The sequence below is a fragment of the Mastigoproctus giganteus genome, chromosome 12, assembly GCF_048544385.1.
Source record: "Mastigoproctus giganteus isolate SK-2022 chromosome 12, ASM4854438v1, whole genome shotgun sequence".
In the NCBI taxonomy this organism is placed as follows: domain Eukaryota; kingdom Metazoa; phylum Arthropoda; class Arachnida; order Uropygi; family Thelyphonidae; genus Mastigoproctus; species Mastigoproctus giganteus.
Genome location: NC_143586.1, coordinates 76814287 through 76835838, shown reverse-complemented (window position 1 = coordinate 76835838; position 21552 = coordinate 76814287). Strand labels below are relative to the sequence as shown.

The window sequence follows — 21552 nt, the reverse complement described above, 5'->3', positions numbered from 1 at the left end:
AACCCGAGTTTCCGGTGGGAAAACCTCGCTGTCCACTTCTAAGGCTGACTAACTCACCCACAGAGTGAAAAAAAAGTCCATAAAAATTCCTCACGTCATTGACGGGATTCGAATTCGCGACATTTCCACCCTGTGTAGGGAGAATGGTGATTACAGCTACTGTGCTACTCGCCAGACCAACAAGGCTGTGTGATATGGCAAGAGGTACTGTCCGGATGATTGTTAGGGACGGAGAGCTGTTGGAAGGATGGAGTAGGACCAACCACATGCGTAGATCGTCAGGTTCTTCAATGTGTCCGAAAGTGTAATCTTAAGGATTTGAAATAATTCTAGAAGGGAAGAACATGTAACTGGTAGGAAACATGAAGGCTGTCCACGAGTAACAACTTTGAATAACGAATATTTGGCTTTAGTAGTCCAACACAACAGAACCATATCTGTACGTCAATTTGCATTGGAGTTGGGTCGCAGATGAGATAATATTCCAATCTAATACAAAGGTATGTCCTCCCCACACCCGGTGAAAAGGACTTGAGTTCGAATGCCGTTCAATGACGCGAGGAATTTTTATGGGCCTTTTTAAGAACGTGGCTGAGTTAGGTCTGAGGTGAAGGTAGAATGGCTTTACCTACCCGAAACTCAAGTTTTTCGTCCAGCAAATAACCAAAGAACACACGCAATTTACAGACATATTATATACGGCGCAAAAATGACCTAAGTTGGTGGTGTGCCTAAAACCTTATGACAACAATAAAGGTATACAGGGTGTCTTAACTTAAACAAAAGGGACTCTGTTAGGAAATCTGCGAGTTTCGCTCATTTAACACAGTTTTTACAACCTTTTTTCCAAGGAAGCAAGCTTATGAAGCATTAACAAAAAAAGAGAAAAGCTGCACACTTCATCCAGCTATACCCTCCAAGAATTTGTCTTCCTTGAATTTATTCAACCCACCCACTTCCACAACAATAAATGGAAGTTTGTTCCAACAGTCAACCACCCGCTGGCTGAAGGCAAAGTTCCGCCCATCTATCTTGCAACCATCCTTTCTCAACTTGAATATATGTCCCTTCGCTTGTGTGGTCTCATCAAGAGGAAGAATGCCATCAATTCATCTTCACAAATACACACAAAAAAGTTGTCTTCATGACTAGAAAATTGGTTTCATCACGGAAAATTGTTTTTAGTGAAGATCCCGCAGAAATTCCCTTTTAAAACGCTGCTCATACAAAAATCCCACAAGAGAGTCTGATTATCTTGAAGTACAGAGCACTGCAGTTGAAACAATGGAGTCAAGTTCTGTTCTGTGATGTCAGTATTCAGTTCTGAATATTGATTCTCAACGCTGTTATATCTGAGAGAGAACGTAATGTGAGAAATCAATCCTCCAACATATGAGAAAATGGCAGTTTTGGTATTGGGTAATAAATAAGTGAGAGATGTTCCCATTAATGACTGTACGCTTCTCCGTATATTAGAGGGTGGGACCTTGGGTGCTCGTTGATATAGAGATGGATCTAAGAGTCCTATGCAAAGCTGTTACGTTTGGTGCGATTGGTTGGCCAATGGACACATTTTGGACACAGGGTCTGCATAAGTAAACTTAATAAGTTTTGTTTCATATGTTCCAGTTCTGTTTTTAAAAAAAGAAAGGAAGAATATTAACAGATTTTTAAAAAAGGCTAATTGTGCTTATTAAGTGTGGCACCAAGTCTAAAATAAACCAAGGATTCTACAAACAATTTACCGCAAGAAATGAGCTTGTAAGAAACCCATTTAAGATCCATAGTTGAGTAAATGAAGTTAAGAGAGAGTCTTTATCTTTTACAATTTCCTTGGACTACATGATCCGAGAAAGCACTGGAATGATTGCTTTTTGCTTATTTAGAGTGCAGACAGGGTCGGATTTACATATAAGCTAAACAAGCTACAGCTTAGGGCCTCGCATTACAAGTGGCTCCGCTCCATCTTCAAAAATCCTTTTTTAATATTGTCACAGGTGAACTGTAAGAGAGAAGGGCCTCATGTTATAGCTTAGGGTCACAACATGTTTCAATCCGGCCCTGGGTGCAGAGGAATAACCCCAAAAATAAAAAAGGATGTTTAGTATCTTAATTCACCATGTGCTGTATAAGATCCACAGTTCGCGGACTTGGTCCGCCTATACTGATTCGACAAGAACCTCTTCAATACAATTGAAATTATGAATGGTTTCTATATGCGAGATTAACAGTTTCCAGAATGAAAATGCAATATTTCATTTGGGTCTTCCAAAAACTTCTGCAGAAATTATGATTCCAAGGCAAAATCCTGGACAATAAGGAGTTCATTCCCTGCGTTTTTCAGGAGAATTCACTTGTTGGCTGCAATAATATTTCCCAATTAATTGGAGTGAAGTGAACAGAGATTGAGATCTTTCGCCTGTGTGATTCCTTAACACAGTCATTAATCGGGAAATGTTCCTTCGATCGTCAAGTAAAGGAGGCGTATTAAAATCTCAACTTCTTAATAAAGTTAAATATTAAGAACATAATGGTTACTTTGTGAACATTTGAAGGTTCTTGTATTGTTCTCAGAAAATATTGAATGAGAAAAGTCTAGTGAATTCAGCGAAAGACCAATTAATTATCTCCATACCAGAGCAAATTAGAATTATTTAAGCAATTTTTATAAGATTTCCAGAAGGATGGTAATCATCTTAAATAGCTTTGCAATCAGTTTTCAACTTCTTTGAAATTAGAATTGTGATGCGAATCTGGAAAGGACGAGTACCACAACTGAAGAATAAGCATTGGTTGATTTCAAAAATTAAGGTGCAAGTTGAGGTTGAATGTTCATTTCTTGTACTGTTGCAGAGACTTTCTGGACAATCTTGATTAAGTCAGAGAGAGAGAGAGAGAGAGAGTTCACATAATGCATATTACTACTGGTCTTTGAAAGGGAAGACGTCTGGCTAGAGTAGAAGGGGAAGATGTACCTGCCTCAGAATGGCTTCAGTATAATGTCTTGCCATCAATAATGACGAGAGGTGTACAACTACTGTATTATCTGAGGACTCTCAGAGTGCTGGCGCAGTATGCTGTTCAGCAGACTGGATTGTCATTGTCTCTTGACGTGCCTTCTTCCGCCACTGGATCCCAAAAAAAAACATGATTCGTGGGTAAAATTAATCTCAATTCCATTAACTTCCTGGTCCATCTTTTATCATTACAACTTTCAATATATCTAACCCATTTCCTCTTAAAGCGGAAATGGGTTGGACATAACGCAAGAAAGGTGGACCAGAACTTAATATGGATGTTAATAACCCCTGTTCTGCGCTGATCTTTTAGCTTTCTGTCCCTTACAGTAATTCTCTCGTTGTATAACGTTCGGCCTTTCTAATAAACGACATCTTTCGCTTCCACATGATATCAGACAAAATGCACTGGCTAAATACCCTTTGTTTTAAGCTTGTTGGAATTTCCTCATCTTCAAATATTTTTAATTTTTTCCGCACAGTCCAGCCAAGTTGAATTCTTTCTAATTTCTAGCCCTCGTGGGTATAATCATCGCTTTGTATAATCGCCGTCCTCCTCACACCGGGTGGAAAAGACCTGGGTTCAAATTCTGTCAATGGCGCGAGGAATTTTTTGGGTCGTTTTCACAACGTGGCTGAGTTAGTTAGTCTCAGACGGGAAATTCGGGTTTTTCAGCGAACAGTAAATCGACCACAAACATATATACTGCGCAATATGACCTGTCGTTGCTGTGCCTAAAAACCTACAACTAACTGTCAATTTCTTCCATCTGTCTGCTTTCGATGCGTGCTATTTTGTCCCAGATAAATGCATTCTGACGGCTTGCAATTTTGTCCCAGATAAATGTATTCTGACGATTTTTTTTTCTATTTCCTGGTTTTCTATTTTAACCATTCTTATAGGTGCGTGTTTATCACTCGTTAGCAATGTTTAGTCTTAAACCTGCTTTACTAGAAGCTTTCTTAAACACACTTAGTATTTTTCATAGTCCAGCATGGCTTCTGCGGTTGGTTCTGCATCCTGTGTGAATCATCTGTGAGCCTTTCTCTATTTATTTTAATTCCAGCTGACGTATAATCTAGGCCTCTAAATACATCTTCCAATACTGCAGTAAATAGTTGAGGGGAAGATCGTATCTTCTTGGCGAATTCTCTTTTCTACTGGAAATGTATAACTGTTTTTTATCGAGTTTAAGATATATTATATCTGTAGTAATACAACGTCAATTATTAAATTGTGACAAATATATTGGTTTATTATATCAATCTGTTTTTTTCGATCAACTGTCTAACACATGGATGTGATCCATAATTACTTCTGAAACACTTTTGCTACCTTGTTTAAGATCTTTATAGACTTTAATTCTGTGATTTATTTTCGTAAACATTTTTCAAACAGATAATAATAAGCGTATTGGACCATAGTTCTCCAATCCTTCTTTTCACATTTCAACATAAGCACCAGAATGGCATTATTCCAAGTTCTGGGGATTTTTCAGTATTTAAGACATTTTGTACGAAAGTTATCTGAGCAATTTCAGGAGTTCAGTCAAGATTCCTTTTATTTCTCTTAGTACCAGTGCAGTTTCTTCAGGCAACTTCTTCGCCATCCTCTTCCAATTGTTCAAATTTCTATCCTATCCTTGTACATCTCCGTGTGATATTCTTTTGACTGTTTTATCCCTCTTATAGTCCTCGTGGGTAACACAGTTGGTAGGATCAAAGTCATCCCCACACAGAGTGGAAAAGACCTGAATTCGAATCATGCCGATGACGAGAGGAATTTTTACGCGCCTTTTCACAACCTATTGAGTTAGTCGGTTTCTTCGACCAGCAAACAGAAAATCGACCACAGACCACATGCAAATTATTGACAATATACACAGAACAATATGGCCTTAGTCGCCGATGCCCCTAACCCTACTAAAACAACATACAATAGTTTGATTGATGCCATCTATATTATTCTTGTCGATATTTGTTTCATTCCATTCCATTCAATTCCAATGTTTAATGGAATGTTCCATTACGTCCCATTAATCATTTGAATGCTCAGTTTTTTTGTACTAAATTTGTAGGAATCTGTGGGGAGCGCGTTATAGAGTATGTTATTTGTTGTTATTTGGTTTTTAGGAGCATTAGCAACTAAGGCCATATTGCTCCGGGATATGCGGTGGTCATTCCCTGAATGACCTTTCCGCATCCTCCGTATTTGGTGGTGACGGGCTCGAACCCCGGTCTAATCAAGAAGCGTGTGCTATGCATTGCTGCTCCTTCCCACCTGGCTACGGAGGCGCCATATAGAGTATGTTGTTGTTGTATTAGGGTTTTAGGCGCATCAGCGACTAAGGCCATATTGCTCCATATATACTGTCTATAGATTGCATGTGTTCTGTGGTCGATTTTCTGTTTGCTTGTCGAAAAATTCGGATTTCCGGGAAAAAAAAAAAACTATACTGTTCTCTTCTCAGACCGAATAACTGAGCCACGTTGTGAAAAAAAGCCCATAAAAATTCCCCACATTATCAACGGCACTCGAACTCAGGTGTTTTCCACCCCGTGTGGGGTGGACTGCAATTCTACAAATAGCGTTACCCACAAGGACCCCGCGTTATAGAGACTAGCTATGTTTGAGGGGAACATGTTTTTGAAACACACTAAATTGTTGATGGTAATCATGGAAGTCTCGTACGTCCTTGTTCTCAGCCATCCAAGCTTGGGCATCTAATAGTACTTGAAACTGAGGGTGCATCTATGATCCTTGTGATGAGTTTTACTAGCAGGTGGAAATTTGCTGCTGAAATCTGTTTTCTACTGGATTAGACGAAGGTAGGAGTGGAGAATCGACCAGATTTTGAATGGTCGCCCAGCAAGCCGATTGACCCACCTCAGGATCCAGTATTCTAGCCCATAGTATCTGTTGAGCTGTGCTTGTGGAACTGAGGATCAGATAACGAAGGCATAGAGTTGGATTAGAAAGAAGCTTCTTTGAATATGTGGTATCATTAGTGTAGGATTCGTGACCACCAATAAGAATCTCTCCATCAGAAAAATATTTTCTAATCAGTAGACGTTTCATACGTCCTTGTTCTCAACAAGCCAAGCTTGGGCATCTAATAGTATTTGAAACTGAGGGTGCGTGAGACTCCCTCCATTAGAAGAATTATATTTTCTACGTGGCTCCTTCTAAGCGGATTATTTTGTGGTTTTCTTTTAGAATGAAGATACTTCCTTGACAGATCTTTGGGAAAATTTCGTTCAAGTTCGATTTCAAGCATCTGAGGTAACTTCCTCTTTAATATAATTCGAATCGAAGGTATGCTTTTGTCCTTGCTAGTTCTGATTATTAAGTGGTTGCATACAAGTTCATCAACAGAGATAATCCACATTTGACCAGTACAAATCGATCTTTTAGAAATTAAATTTAGCGTAAAATAAATCTAATCTTGAAGAATGGCGGGTTGTGTCTGCTTCTATCAGAATTTATATGCAACCTCAGGATATGTGATCGCATTATTTTATTTATTTTTCTACGGGTACCCTTCACTACAAGAAATTATTTTTTGCAAACCTTTCATTTCAACATGAAATATTGGCAATTTTATTTGGTCCCATTATGTTTATGGAAAGTATAAATTTATCCTACCTCACACTTGGCCTGCATGATTTACAACATGTTGGTTTTGCTTTTAGGAGAGGTGACCTTGCAGTGATCACGAAGTGACCTCCGTGTCCGCACGTTTTAGCTTAAGAAAAAATTCACCCTATCTCTTCAGAACCCTTGAGTTTCGTTAAAGCTGTTGGCATAGGTTTAGTATCCTCACCGTTCTCAACAGACAGATGGTGTTGCGATCGCCGAGGACGCCCTAATTAGGTCAATGGATATCTAGAAGAGGCGTTTCCAATTGATTTCAATATGTCATTGAAACTTTTTAAAAATATTTAAAGTGGTCGTCCCAAGAGTAGTATTTTTACGATTATTATCAACGGAGAGATTTGGGGGATTCAGGCTCGTGTACTTCTTACAAGCTGCTCTGTGATTCAGCGAGAATAATTCTAATATCATTCTTTAAATAACCAAGGAGTTTCCAGAAGAAAAACTAGCAGTCAATGTTTAAGTATATTTCTTCAGATGTATTGCTGCTTCTTTTAATATTTAGATTATTTAGAGATTTAATTAAATAATATACAACAAGCTTTATTATTCCTTTCTTTACCCCAATCTTTGCAATGAAGTCCAGCTGCTTTACTATGCAATTAGATAATTTTTCAATATTACTAAGACTAATTCTTTATATCGAATACGGTCGATGAAACAAAGATGAAAGATCACACAGTTGCTTCAAAGTTCCACTGTCAAGTTTCTTCAACAATGCTGATTTATCCACGACAGATAATAATATTTCTTTTTTCCATATTTAAAGACAAATGAAAGTTAATTATACTGATAAAATGGAAATAAACATAGATGTTAATACAATGTGTGCAAAACTTAACGACCAGTCAGGTTTTCTCCTGCAGCTTCTCATAGGAGTGGCCTGGATATGGGAAAAGCATGCCAAAGAAACCTCGTGAGGTACAGAAATGATGAAGGAAACAACACCGACAGAACAACAAAACAAAACGGTACAGAGGGACTTTATTCAAAAATGGCAACATAGTACTGGCTGCTATGATGTAGATGCATCACTGCCAAAGATGGAACAAAGAGAAGAGGTGGTCCTCAGTAGGAGATATGGCCACCCCTAATGTTGATGCAGGCATTGCACCGGCTGGTCCATACTTAGAACAATGTTGTTGATAAGTTCTTGCGGTAACATAGTCCAATCCTCTGTCAGCGTCATCTTCAGCTGGTCAACATTTTCTGGTGGGTGTGGACGTGCCGCTAGGCGTCTCCCGAGAGCGTCTCATATGTGTTCGATGGAAGGGGAAGGCCAATCCATACGAATAATGTCCTCACTTTCCAAAAGCATATCAACAGCTGCAGTGCGATGGGGTGTGGCGTTATCATCCATAAACAAGAACTCGGGGTCGTACTGGAGTTGTATACGTCCATCAAAGATAACGCCTCCCCCAGACGAGAACACCTCGACCGCCATATCGATCCCTTTCAGTGATGTTTGCGGGGTGATACTGTGTGCCGACCTTTCGCCAGATTAGCTGACATCCAGAATCGCTGCTGAGACTGAATCTACTCTCATCAGTAAAGAGTACCTTACCCCATTGCGCTGTTGTCCAGTCCTTATGTTCGATGTACCATTGTAAACGGTGTCTCCGATGGGCACGTGTTAAAGGGACACAGCGTACTGGCCGTCAGGCAAACCACCTTTGTGGAGTCGCCTGGCCAGAGTAAACCGCGATATCCTTCGTCATGTGCGGCTGGTTTGCAATGAATCCCGCTGTCTGGTGTCGGTCCCTCTTGGCCCGTAGAAGTATATAGCGGTCATCATTGGGCGTTGTTTTTCGTGGACGGCCCCCACTGGTCCTTCGAACAGCTGTACCTGTCGTTCTGAAGGCCGACCACGCACGTGAGACGATGCTATGGGCGATACCGAACTCTGCAGTCACACTCTTTGCACTTCGACCTTCCTCGAGCTTCCCAATTATTCGACCCCGGGTAAAGTGATCCAAATGTTGTCTACTGGCAATTTCGTTGTCTGTAGCACTGTATGAAACCAATCGAACGTCTGTGACAATCGTGCTCACCATGTGGTAATTTTCACATAATTGCTGAACTGCTGCTTTTATCTGTTTATGTGAGCCCTCTCATCACGATTCAAATTTTTGCATGTGCACCAGCTTTCTGCTGAACAGCCACAGTTATGCAAATCGCCACAGGCTGTTTTGTTTGATTTTATGATTGTAACCTTTAGAAATAGTGTTGGTCCTTAAGTTTTGCACACCAGTGTAGATCACCACAGGAGATGGCGCTGGTCAGCTGGGAATGCTAATTGGACGACTGAGTGGTTTATTGGGCTGGCCAGGTGTCCAAATGAAGAAAAAAAAAAAAAGCAAAGCAGATTCTTTAGTACGTTGCCGAGTTTGCCCATTTTTCTAAAAATAGCAGACATATGGATCGTGATATGGAAGGTTCAACTTCTGCTTACTGCAAACGGGCTACTTCTACAGAAACAACCGACTCTTGAGATGGCACGGGTTGCACAGATCGAAATTTCTCTAAAAAGAGATCCTCTAGTCATTCTCGAACATTCTTGGATGAGCGATAAGCCACAAAGGCTCCAGGGAAGTGAAGAAACACCAACACGCACAGTTCGGCTGGAGTCAATCCATTGTTAGAAGAGTAGTAAAAGCAAAAAAGTGTTGGCAAAATAATAATCACTAGATGTTACGGCTCCCAATATTTGGGATCAAAAACGTTGACATATATGTCCAGACATACAAAATTTAATAGCGGTAGGAGTCGCAAAATTCCACCGTCCCTTAGAGCCCCAACACTCTACTAGATGCAAGTGGAGCAGCTGCACCAGGACCCTGAGCTAAGGGAAGCTCAAAAGGACAGGAGAAAAATGAAAGCTGAATTAAAAGTAAATAAATCACATTCCACCAGGGTCTATGCTCGTGATGATAGAGCATTGTATATCAGAGTTGCAGCAGCCTTTTCTATTTTTCATCTAGTTCTTTTGCTACTACGTCACAGTAGGCAATCAGATTGGTCACACAAAATTGCTCCTTAACAAATCTATGCATTATGGCTTCACTCCTATCAATATGATATTGCATTAGATCTTTAATGATTGATCAATTATTTTTCCTGGCACAGTGGTTAAACTTACACTTCTGTGGTTATCCACTTCACCATTTGAACCTCCCTTGTGAATAGCAGATACCTTTTTACATCTCTGATTTTTAAAGACCTCTCTTGGATCTAAGGATACTCTCATTATTATATCCAAAGAATTAGCCATCTCTTTTTCAGCTTCTCGTAATTGGATAGATTTCATGAGCTTTGCTCACTTTTAGCTGAAGTGATTTTTCTTCCAACTTCCTTTCTGTTATTACAAAAGCATCTAACTGCTGCTCCTGTTAGACAGACTTCTGCTAGTCCCATTTCTAAAAACTTCTTCATGTGTGAACGTAAATGAAAAACATTTATTCAGTTTTTCAGCAAACTGAGCAGATAATTCCATTCATGCCCAGTGATCCAATGTCATTCAACCTTTTCCTTATAGTGGTAATATACACGAAGAAATCCTCGCTGCTTTCTTTTGCGTTCTTAGCCAAAGACCTCATAATCCGCCTTAACTTGCCTAATCCCCCTTGAGTAACTTCATTACAGACCGGTTTATCCTTACTGTAGGTTTCTGTGTACCCTAATAATACATAATCATCCCATGCATTTTCTTCTCTGCCACTAATCTCTGATATATAGGACCTTCGCAAGTAGGGATGTCATTGTCCCTTTGTACAAGAGGAGTCAGACTACATTTAAATGCTGTGTCCACAGCCCGATTTGTTTGTTATGAGGAGCTGTAAAACTGGAATGACTCACAGAGGAAATCTTATCCAGTCTGCCTGAGATCAGCTAACTAATTAAGCCTCGAATGAAGAGGATTTCAAGAATTTCACCTTTTTATTGTTCATGGGGGATCGAACAGAGACCTCACCAGACGAATGGCATATGGAGGCTACGCTCTCTCTGGTCTTTGGGCAATATGGAAGGTAAGCCCTTGAAAATTGAAAAAAAAAAGAAAGACCAGGGATATAATGGAGAGTTCAGGGATAAAAATGATGAGAGGCTAGAGGTCTTAGGGAGGGCAAGATGTCCTACAGAATGGTCAGAGTGGATCGAACAAATCGGGCTTGAGGGAGTTGCACTGCTGCCTGGCAGACAATATTTTCGCTTCTCTTTCGCTCCCTTCCCACACCCCGCGTTCCACTGGAATTTTTCTAACTCAATGCCGATGTAACTCATGTAGTGAGATTTAGGTGTGCTGTTATCAGTAAACTGCGTGTGTTCTAAGATCTGATCGCCTCTTTTTGACAGGAAAAGCTGGAAGAGTACCAGAAAAAGTCTTCTAGCTTTGCTCAAGATCGGTTTATTTGGTCCTCCTTGAAAATACGCCAATAACGTTTTCTTCTTATGGACCAGCTTTCAACCCAGATTTTTTCGTGTACGGAAAAGAAATTCACATTGAGAAAAACAGAATTTATGAGTCTTTTGGTGGCGTTCTGACTTATTAGGTCCATAGTTTTTTAGCAATATCAAGAAGTATGAACAGAATGTCCATAGTTTTTGATATTTCCACTCAGGATTATATAACTAAGGTAATTTTTCTTTAAAGAATGCAACTGTAATGTTTTGAATTGAACTTCTTATAAAGTAGATATAGATATAAGCAATAATTTATCGACGAAAGCAAAGTAACATGAAAGTTAATCTTTCATCTTAAGAAAATTGCATGAGGGACAATTCCCTTTTTCTCCCCATTTACGGAATTTCCTAACGTGTGACGCTATCCGTTTTTTTTTTTTTTTTTTATATTAAAGGCTGGCACAAAAGCAAAAACATGGAAAGGCAACTGCGATGTCGACGACTTTCTGCTAAAGCAGGTAATTAGAATGTCAAACTTGTTTCTTATTGCACGAACAAAAGTTTTTGGACACACCACGCGAAAAAAATAGGTTATGAGAGTTTAAAAAATCCAACGATTTGATCTTTTAAGATTCAAAATACGAAATGTTTCTTATCTTTGTCAGTGTAATCCGGATTTGACCCTGTATTTACACGCGTATATGCAAGAAAAAAAGCGAAAAAAACTAGCATGATCTTCGTGAATCTGCTTATTGGTGCAGCAGTTATTAGGTGCTTGACTTCGATGTTTCACTCACGTAACTAAGTCAGAATAATGGCAGAATTCCTAAACATAAAAATGCAAAAACGTCTTGCATATTTTAAGGAAACGTTCCATTTAAAAACTGAGACATTGTCCTTGAAGTATACCCTCATCATCCATCACCTGAATCCGTGAAGGTGATGTGTTTCGACCAGCGAGGCATACTTTAAAGTGAACTAAAGAAGTTAACTTATTTTTTGATTTAAAAGTAGTAAACTGATCCTGTCCAGGACTAGTAAGGACATAGTAATATTAGTTTATCGAGGTCCACCTGAAAACATCGCTGCTGTTTGCCTTTGGCTGAGGAAATTGGTGGTTTAAAATCTAAACAACAATTAAGTTCAAATTATTTGATCAACTTACTTCCTGTGAACGAATTCCAATTGGCTGGAACTTTTAAACAGATCCTTTTTTTGAATAATTCGGATTCTTGACGTCACCTTCGCTTCTGATGATCGAATAAATGTAATCCTTGGGGTGTGGATTGGGGGGCGACTACTGCGAATAAAGAACACACGTGTTATCGTGGTGGATGAAGGCATCACGGACGCTAATAAGACATCATACCGACAGTCGTGTAGTTCGAAATAGTTAATCACTTCCAGATCCATATCAATCAGCAACTTTGAAGGATTAAGCTCAAACTTCAGCTGGTCGACACAAAACGGTGAGGTCACTCACTTCGCTTGGCAGAATGACGGCAGATGCGTGCCAACGACGGAAGTTCATTAGTATTCAAGGCATGTCAGCTCGCTCACAGCCAACCATTGGGGTATTTTTTCCCCCGTCATTTTCTTTCTGATTTATCTCGTGTGTCGTGGCAAACCTCTTGTAGCCTTGCGACGCATACCAAATGTGGAAACAGCGTCCACAGCCAACGCTGCTCCTAATGGCCCCCCCTGCATATTGAAATTGGTACGTTTTCATTGAAATGCGAGCTAAGTAGTTGTCGGATAGTTGGATAAGGAGCGGGGATTCAATTCGCCACGTGAGACGGCGTTGCATTAGCCATTTGAGACACTCTACAGCTGGTCGTACGAGGCGGACAGTGTGGAGTGACACGGCGGGTGTCTTGATGCACTTGAATTCTCAGCAAAACATCCGTGAGTATGTCGGGAGGTTTGGTGTAAGGGGGACAATACCCAATACAACTGGCGGCTCATCCAGGTATACAAAGTAGCAAGCTGAATTCTAATGATGAGTTTATTACACTTTGGCAGTGTGTCATACAGCGGACAAAACAATCTCCCATGTTACAGAATGCAATATTTATTACAGGAGACGGTCCTTTTATGGATTCATAAAATCGCATTATATATTAGACGAAAAGATTAATTACCGGATACTGACTGCTACTTAACATTATACAATAGACAAAGTTCACCAGATGTTATTAATGAAAACTTTTATTTCTGTCTTAATAGTTCGCTTGATATTTGTACTACTGAGGACTAATGATTCACTGAAGAGAACTTATTCTGAGTCAACAACAACAACAAAAAAAAGCGAATCGAACTTAATTTTTCCATTTTAGATAGCAACGATTCAATTTCTAATTCGCCTTTTATTTTACTTTACATTAGTTTAAATTTGTTTATGAGTACTGGATTTGGACAAGATTTGATGGCTACAAGTTAGTGGACCGGTTGTTACTGTTGTAGAGTTTGGGTACATTAACAATTTAGACCATATTGCGCCGTATATAATATGTTTGTAAATTGCGTGTAGTCGGTGGTCGATTTGCTATTTGCTGGACGAAAAACCCGAGTTTCCCGGAGTAAAAAACCATGCTATCCTAACTTGAGAACGACTAACTCAGCTTTAGTCACAAAGTTAGTCGAATAACTTTGTGAAAACTGGCCATAAAAATTCCTTGCGTCATTGACGGGATTCCAACTCAGGTCTCAGTGCTACCCCACGAAGGCGATGTATTTTATGATGGAGAGGACAGGAAACCAAGATTGTTTGATGGAGCAACAAGCCAGTTACGTCAGGATCCCTAATATTTTAAGAATGTCCAAAAAGAACCATCTGTCTGAATCTTTGTTCCTGGAGTCATTGGAACACTCGTGTCTGGTATATTTTGAATCAGATGTAGCCAAGTTACTACTCACCGTTAGTTGTGCAGTAGTTCGCGGATTTCAAAGAAGGCTCTAGACGTCAGAAACTGGAAATAGAAAACTTGGAGGTGGACCTAGGCAATAACTCTGAATAAGAACAGATTGCCATCACTATTTCGACTGCATTCGGACCTCAGGACTTCACAGGCACATGTATGTCTACTACGAAGGAAGTTGGAAATTGATAAAGATATTTATTAGCTGAACTGTGTGTCCACGCGATCTCTCAATCCTAGTCCTACAGTGCATGCTTCGAACGCTCTTGGAAGACCCTCCAACCACCTCCAACTTGGACTTCTTGGAAACTTCATTAACAGCATTGTGAATCCTATACTGCAGTCAGAGGTTGGGGGAAGATTCATATTTCTGATTATGTTACTATTAATGATATAAACTACGAATTTCTATCCAGAGTATTTAAGATTATCAACTTGCCAAGTTTCAGGAATTACAGCTAGATTATTATTTATTGCTTTACAGGTCTTCTGATTTGGAATATTCGCTGTTTTCTTTCATATTCCTTTCTTCGTCCGGAGAAATTTTCTCCCTCATGACGTTATCTATAATTGTCACAATTAAAACACTTTTGTTTGAACAAAACTGGATACAAGTTTTCTCTGATGTCCCTTGAGTTTACAGGGAAGATTTCGAAATTTTTTTGCAGCTAAAAGAAGGTTCTTGTAGCTTCAACAGAAGACACTATCAGGTAATTGTATACAGATGAAGACCGTAAATAACTGGCATATATGACAAGGCATGAACAACTTGACGTTCTCAAAGTGACGTTCAGAAACTCGTCTTTCTATTCCTGGCATGTATGAAAACTGTTGAGAACCTTATCAGCAGCTCCACCCCTGATAGCTTTGTAAATGCCAGGGTTATCTTCCTTCCTTAGATATTTAGAAGAGGGGGAGATCCCGAAGACTGATTTCGGCGGCATATTAGCGTACCCTAAAGATTGTTTGATAACGTCCCAAGGTTAATAAATAAACAGGACCATGGTGTAATTTGTTAGCTTAAACAGTTATGAATAATTATATTTGAATCCTTGTCTCATAAATACCAATTGTTAGGTTAATTGTATTTCAATGAAACGTTTCAAGAAGTTCAATGTCTATTGCATATAAGGAATCATTGGACATTTGATTGGTCTGGGTTAAATGGTAAAATATCCCTTTTTTGTATGTTTTTTTTATATATTATCTGTCCTTACAGGGTGTAACTGTACAGCCATGAGACTGAATTTTGTGTGTGGCTAATGGCAGCAGCTATATTAACAGGTGGTACGTTGATGAAGGTTTCTACCTATAGCAGCAACGTTGTAAAAGTTGTCCTCTCAGACTTCGTCCAGTAGACGCGGTGAACAGAAGTGGTTTGTCCAAAATAACTGACCGTTATTTATAACAGAGAATTTGTGTAAATATTTGTGTGAAGTTAAACAGATCTGCGAAAACACTTGCATAAAGAAAACTCAGATTGATAATCGATGAGCTGTTCTTTTTAGAACTGATTCAGCCATCTCATTTGCGTGATCATGTCAAGTCATAACAAGTATTCCACTGTTCTCTGCACAAAAGTGTCCTCTTCTTTGACAGTTGGCCAAAATACGTCCGTTTTTCATGGAAGGGATCATAAATTACCTTTTCTGAGGTCTTTCTCCCTTAGACAGAAATAATTTATCAGTCTTTGAAACAAAATATGCTTTTATTGTCCATGAATTACGTTGGTTTGTTTGCGTTCATGTAATGGAAAATGCCATTATCGTAGTCGAGCTTAAAGATTGTGTACACGTAGATGGTGATGACTAACACGCTATATACTGTTCTTGCTCGTGAATACACTGAATAACACTTTCGCTATTGAGTTATGAATAATATCGTTGGGTTTCCCGTTCCTTTTGCCGCTCAGCTTTGTAACCCATCCAGAGTCAGGTGGCCGGCTTAGAAACTATAGCTTCGTAATGTGGAAGTGAAGGTATGTTTGCATTTTCTTCAGTTGATGTACTGTGAAGAATTTTCTGACAGCCTCTAAAGTCCACACCAACTGGTTTTTATCGGGCCCATGACCAGAAACAGGGTCATGAAGTCCTACGTGGTTGGCTACTAAATGCGGTGTGCCGATTTTAGTCACTTCATTTACTGTGCTAGCTGACCTTGCTGCCGACATGAAGGTCGACTTGCCGGCAAACATGATACATTTTAAACAAGGTGCAGTCATTCTGGCTCATATGACATCATCGTAATTGAAGTGCATACAACACCAGCTGGAGTGAGATGTTCGTAAAGATTTGCTTGAGTAGAAATAGCTGAGAATTCGTGTGGATATCTCCACTCTATACTAAAATATAATCTATTATACGTTATTAAAACCGTTCTTAATACGTTTTTGTTCACTAAGTGGTGTTGAGGTTTGCATCTACAAAGATAGGTCATATATCATTTATTTTTGACCTTTATAACCAACCTCCTCGGCATTCTGCGATCTACTTGGACGCTACACTTCGCTTTTCTGTACATATACTGTGTGTATATGTACAGACAGTATATGTACATCGCTTAATATGAACATTATTTGTTCTATGTGTTTGAATTACACTTCAAAATGCAGTTAATGATAATATTCTTGCCAAATGACTTCCAAAAGTTGCAAACTTCTTTGATCCAAGATAGTGCCGGGAATATGGACAGAATAACTTTCCTAGTTTTAATTTACAGAATATTTTCAAATCATAATTACACAAATTTCTTTTTGACAGCTGTGTATATGAAAACATTTCTAATGTATCCTAAAAATCTTCGTACCAAAAGTTGATTTTATTCACCTCATTACCAACCCTAGTCAAAGCAATCAAAATGTATTGATCGACTAAAAATAATCATTGCAGATAAAATCATTACATTTTTATTTATGATTTTTCTTTATAAAAGGCGTATTCAAGTTAAATATAAATTAAAGTATTTCCACTGATCTACCGTTTTTGTCCAGGAGACCAAAATTCTAATAACGTGCTATGTCCCTCATCTATGTCAAATAGTCCCTCCAGTTTCGAAGAAAATTACTTTAAATGAAAAGTGTTTCACCACAAACTTTGTCTCCAGGAATCCAAAATCTGTGTCTTGAAGTGCATTGGGTCAACATAAATTTTTGGACTGCTCAGTGGTTGATTTCAAAAGAAGTTCTGCGTGGTCCAAATAGAAAGATTCAGAATCACATGCAGATTGCTGGTGAGACTCTAATTAGCGTTCATCAGTTAAGAATATTAATTTTGAATTCCTCACCTTTTAAAGTGAACGGTTTCGTTCTATCATGTATCATTAAAAGAAGTTATTTTTTCTGGTGAAACAACCATCTAATGTTATACCGTTTCTGAATAAATGTGACCTACGTTGATGCAGTGAACGTCTACACGAAGTTTACTTTTGACCAAACAGTGAGCAATAAGATTTCCTTTGGCATTTGATGTCAAGAAATCAAATTATGAAATAAGAAATCCACTTACCTGGAAAGTAAAACGTGTTGAGGACAGCGACGCATGTGCCGGCGGACCCGAAATGTAGGGCTCCGTAACAGAACACGCACGGGAAGAGAGCGTTCCATTGGAGGTACTCCAGACGCTGGTAGCACCGCCGTGAGCTGGAGCGGACACCGGCGGAGCTGTCGTTCCGCCGGCCCCATGACCGCTGCTGTTGACGTACTGATGGAGGGCCATGACGGGACGCGAAGTCGGAATGTACATCGGGCTAGGGTGGAGATACGGGGATGTACCGCTTTCTTGATAGGTAGGGGTGGGAAGGTGCACAGAGGATAAATTTTGAAACATTTCAGCGTGAAAAGTCAAGTCATAGGAGACATCAAACTCCTCCCTTCCCCCCTTGGGATTCTTAGTTAGAGTGGTAGTAGGACATCAGTATCCCAGGGTACGATTCGTTCATCGCAGATCATCAATAGAAATGTTTAAAAGGAGGAGGTTCTAGTTATTTTAAAAGTTTGGCGAAGTCTCTCTCGTGCTTGTAGTCTTTGTCTCGAACATTCTCCATTGTGGAAATGTGATGATCAAACCAAACGAATACAGCATTAAATAATCTTTTAAAGCTCTTGAATAGAAGAGGAAGATGCTTATGTACAAAAGATGCTTAGACTTGTCTCTCTTAGTACAACTGGTTGAAACCATTCGGTAAGTTCATCACCACTGTCCGAAAGAGTCTTGAACTATCCTAATCTGTAAGAAAATAAATTACAACGTACAATACTCTCTGAATGACGATATAACGTTATGTAACTGTTAAATATTATTTTATTTTTTCAAAAAAAAGCAGGAATTGGCTCCAAATAACATATACAGACTATATTCAATAACGAACAATAACTATTCATAATATTGAGGCATAATTAAAATCTAATTATGCCTCAATACAGTCAAATTAATTCTGATAATTATTATTTATGAAACAGAGAATGTTTGTTTCTCGATTGTAATAAAATTTAAACTGTATTTGTGAAAACGAATTGAGATGCTTCGATGCTTACCGATTTCCAGGCGTGATCAACTTTTCCAAATATTTCAAACTGTTAAATAAACACCTCTCGTAATACTTAATTAAAAACAACAAAGTAAACGAAATCTTTAACAAGATATTCCAAGATACTTAAGATACTTTGCCTAATAGATCTCTGGACACAGATACTGTATCAAGTAAACTTAACGCAGAGATATTCATCACTTATCTTACGCGATAACCGGGAACCCTATGGCTGACTATGAGCTTACCTAAAGCTACAAATGATGGCAACCACTGACATGGCGCTGTTCGCTTTATCGTCGACTACACACCTTCTCCTCCGTAATACCGCTTTCCAGTAGTAACCCCTGAATTACAAATAGACTGGGCACAACGTGAACGCGAAGCGTAAACACACCACATCTCTTGGGCGGTTGAATTAAGATGGTACAACCTTTGCGCACTCTTCCTATTGTCTGCCTTTTGCCCGCTTCCAGTAAGTGCGATGCAGCCAGTCAAGAACCACCTCCCTGCAATTGATTACGACTGCTAAGTAGACATACGTGTATTCGCACGGATCAGAGGACAGGGGAGGGGCATTCGATAGCAGATAGCTAATGGGAGTCTCCTAGAACCGCCTCCTTCATCCAATTCACCATGACGTCAACACGCAACGGTAATTTACTTTGTACGGCTATTTGCTTCGCACCCCTCATCCTCCCTGCCACTCGCTAGATGATTATCCGTATCGTTTCGCCCACCGCGTCATCCTGTCAATCTGTACCTACTAATATTCTTGGTGTGCTATCTTTAATAAACTCACCACGATTTTCACGTATAACGGACATTAGGCTTAACATTTTAATTTTTTCTTCTAATGCACATGGCCGAAGGAGAGGAATAAAGGAATAATAGGCGTCGTGGTAAGTGTAAGGGGAATGTTTAGCCCACTCGACTGAATTTTAGAAGCAGTTGTTGCGATAGTTGGTATTTACTTCCCACTTTTGAAAGGTGATAAGAGATTAGGTCCTTTTTAATGGTTATATTTTATTTATTTAAGTCTGTCCTCAGAGACGATATGATCTACACTAATAATAAACTGAATTTCTTCTTTAATGTCTTAGCTTTGGTAAGCGAGCTGTAGTGGAAAGAGGTTTTCTAGCTACTTAAAAAAAATTGTCACATTGATAGAAATCAAAATTGAAATGCGGCAGATATATACAAAAAGCTGATCGAAAGATCAGCGTTTTCTCTTAAAAGAAGATAATTTAAAGTACACTAATGTACCGCTGAGGGGGGGGGAGGGTTCTGGTACTCCGATTACAGTGACCAGAGGTAGTTTTTTCCTTTTGTGATATGACTTTTACTACTGTTCAAAAACTTTGCTGGATGAAAATCTCTGGCCTTCTCCCGAAACTAAAGTTAGGCTTTAGTTTTGGATGTTCCCAAAGTAGAAGTCGTTGTTAATACAAAAAATTCTACTTTGGGGATTGAGGTAGTTTACGAAGTAGATAGTGGTGTCCCCTAACTAAGTAGCGGGACATCGTAGCATAATCAGAAGATAGGCCTTGAGCTGATAGAAAGAAACATCAGCGTTTTCTCTTAAAATAAGGTAATTTAAAGTACAGTAATGTACTGCTGAGGGGGTTCTGTTACTCCAATTACGGTGACCAGGGGTAGTTCCCCCCCCCCCCTTTTGTGGTCTTACTTTTACTACTGGTCAAAAACTTTGCTGGATGAAAATCTCTTGCCTTCTCCCGAAACTAAAGTTAGGCTTTAATTTCGATGTTTGATGTTTCCAAAGTAGAAGTCTTTGTTAATACAAAAAGTTCTACTTTGGGAATTGAGGTAGTTTACGAAGTAGATGTGATGTCCCCTAACAAAGTCGGGGGACATCGTAGCAAAAAATAGAAGATAGGCTTTGAGTCTCGGGAAACACGATACTAATACTTCTTGTAACAACCGATAATGCTGATGGAATAATACTAAATATTAATAAAATAATTTAATAAAACTGCAAAAATGTGTACTGTACTGCACTGACAATTCCACTTTTACCGTGCTGTACAAGTGCTAAAATATATTACGCAATTAAAATCAAAAATGAGTAAAATACACGAGCAGCTTTTAGAGTTCTTTATTAACTTATAAATGGATTTATCACAACTGGTATCATTTTAAGGGAGGAAAGTAAAGGGTATATGAAGAGAAACAAAACTACTTTACAGAAGCAGTGTTATTTCAAGGAATTGTTTTAAATAAAGATCGGTTTTCTATTTATAATATTATTTTTTATTATGAAAGAATCAGATTAATAGCTATAAAGCAAAGCGTCAGTAATTCGTCTTCTGGTGTTTGCAGAGATGTTATTTTAGTCCAGAAAAGCTTCTTTTATAATTGGTGAGATGGCGCTAGTTGTATCAGAATACAAATAAATATAAGCTGTATTTATATGTGATACTGTAATAACTCATCTGTAAATAATATGTGAAACATTGATGGGTAAGAGATTGAATGCTTTTTACTAGAAATTTATGTAATCTTCTTGTACAACAAGCCATGCGTCTTTCGCTTTCTTTACAGCCATATATCTTTCGTAAATTGTCAAACGTCCATAGATTTCATATAATGCAGTTTGCGCTTGTTCAAGTTTAAATTAACAGACATAATGCAACTTTAAGAATATAATAACTCTTCAAAAATAACACAAAACGTTTCAAAACAACGAAAGGATCTTTGCAATATCTAGTTTTAGAGCAGCAACTATTTAAAACTGGATAAATTCTTCGCAACACCAAGTTATTAAAAGTATCACAACACTAAGGGAAAAAAGGCAGCAGCATTTGACAGATTTAGATATAGGCCCTGTGCATTGAATGGAGTGTTTTTCATAGTCTCGTGGAACACTGTCCGACAATTTGTTAGGCGTATCAAAGGATATGAGTTATAAATCTCCATTTTTCAGGCTGTTATTGTTGTTGTAGTAGGATTTTAGGCGCATCAGCAACTTAGGCTGTATTGTGTCTGTAAACTGCGTGTGTTCTGTGGTCGATTTGCTGTT

The 21552-nt window shown here is 38.8% G+C and overlaps 1 protein-coding gene and 1 long non-coding RNA gene across 3 annotated transcripts in view; one reads left to right on the top strand and one right to left on the bottom strand.

Annotated features, from left to right (window-relative positions):
* Window positions 1-18795, bottom strand: part of LOC150077206 (transcription factor GATA-4-like) — a 42622-nt gene extending 23827 nt beyond the window's left edge. For both annotated transcript variants that reach the window (XM_090386167.1, XM_090386168.1), the window contains exons 1-2: window positions 18761-18795; window positions 17492-18211 (exon numbers count right to left, since the gene is read on the bottom strand). In XM_090386167.1, coding sequence (XP_090242293.1) covers window positions 17492-17812 — 321 coding nt within the window. In that variant the 5' untranslated portion in view covers window positions 17813-18211; window positions 18761-18795. The remainder of the gene's footprint in view (window positions 1-17491; window positions 18212-18760) is intronic.
* The window catches only part of LOC150077205 (uncharacterized), a 73899-nt gene that overhangs the window by 40573 nt on the left and 11774 nt on the right, over window positions 1-21552 (top strand). The gene's annotated exons all lie outside the window — the stretch shown is intronic.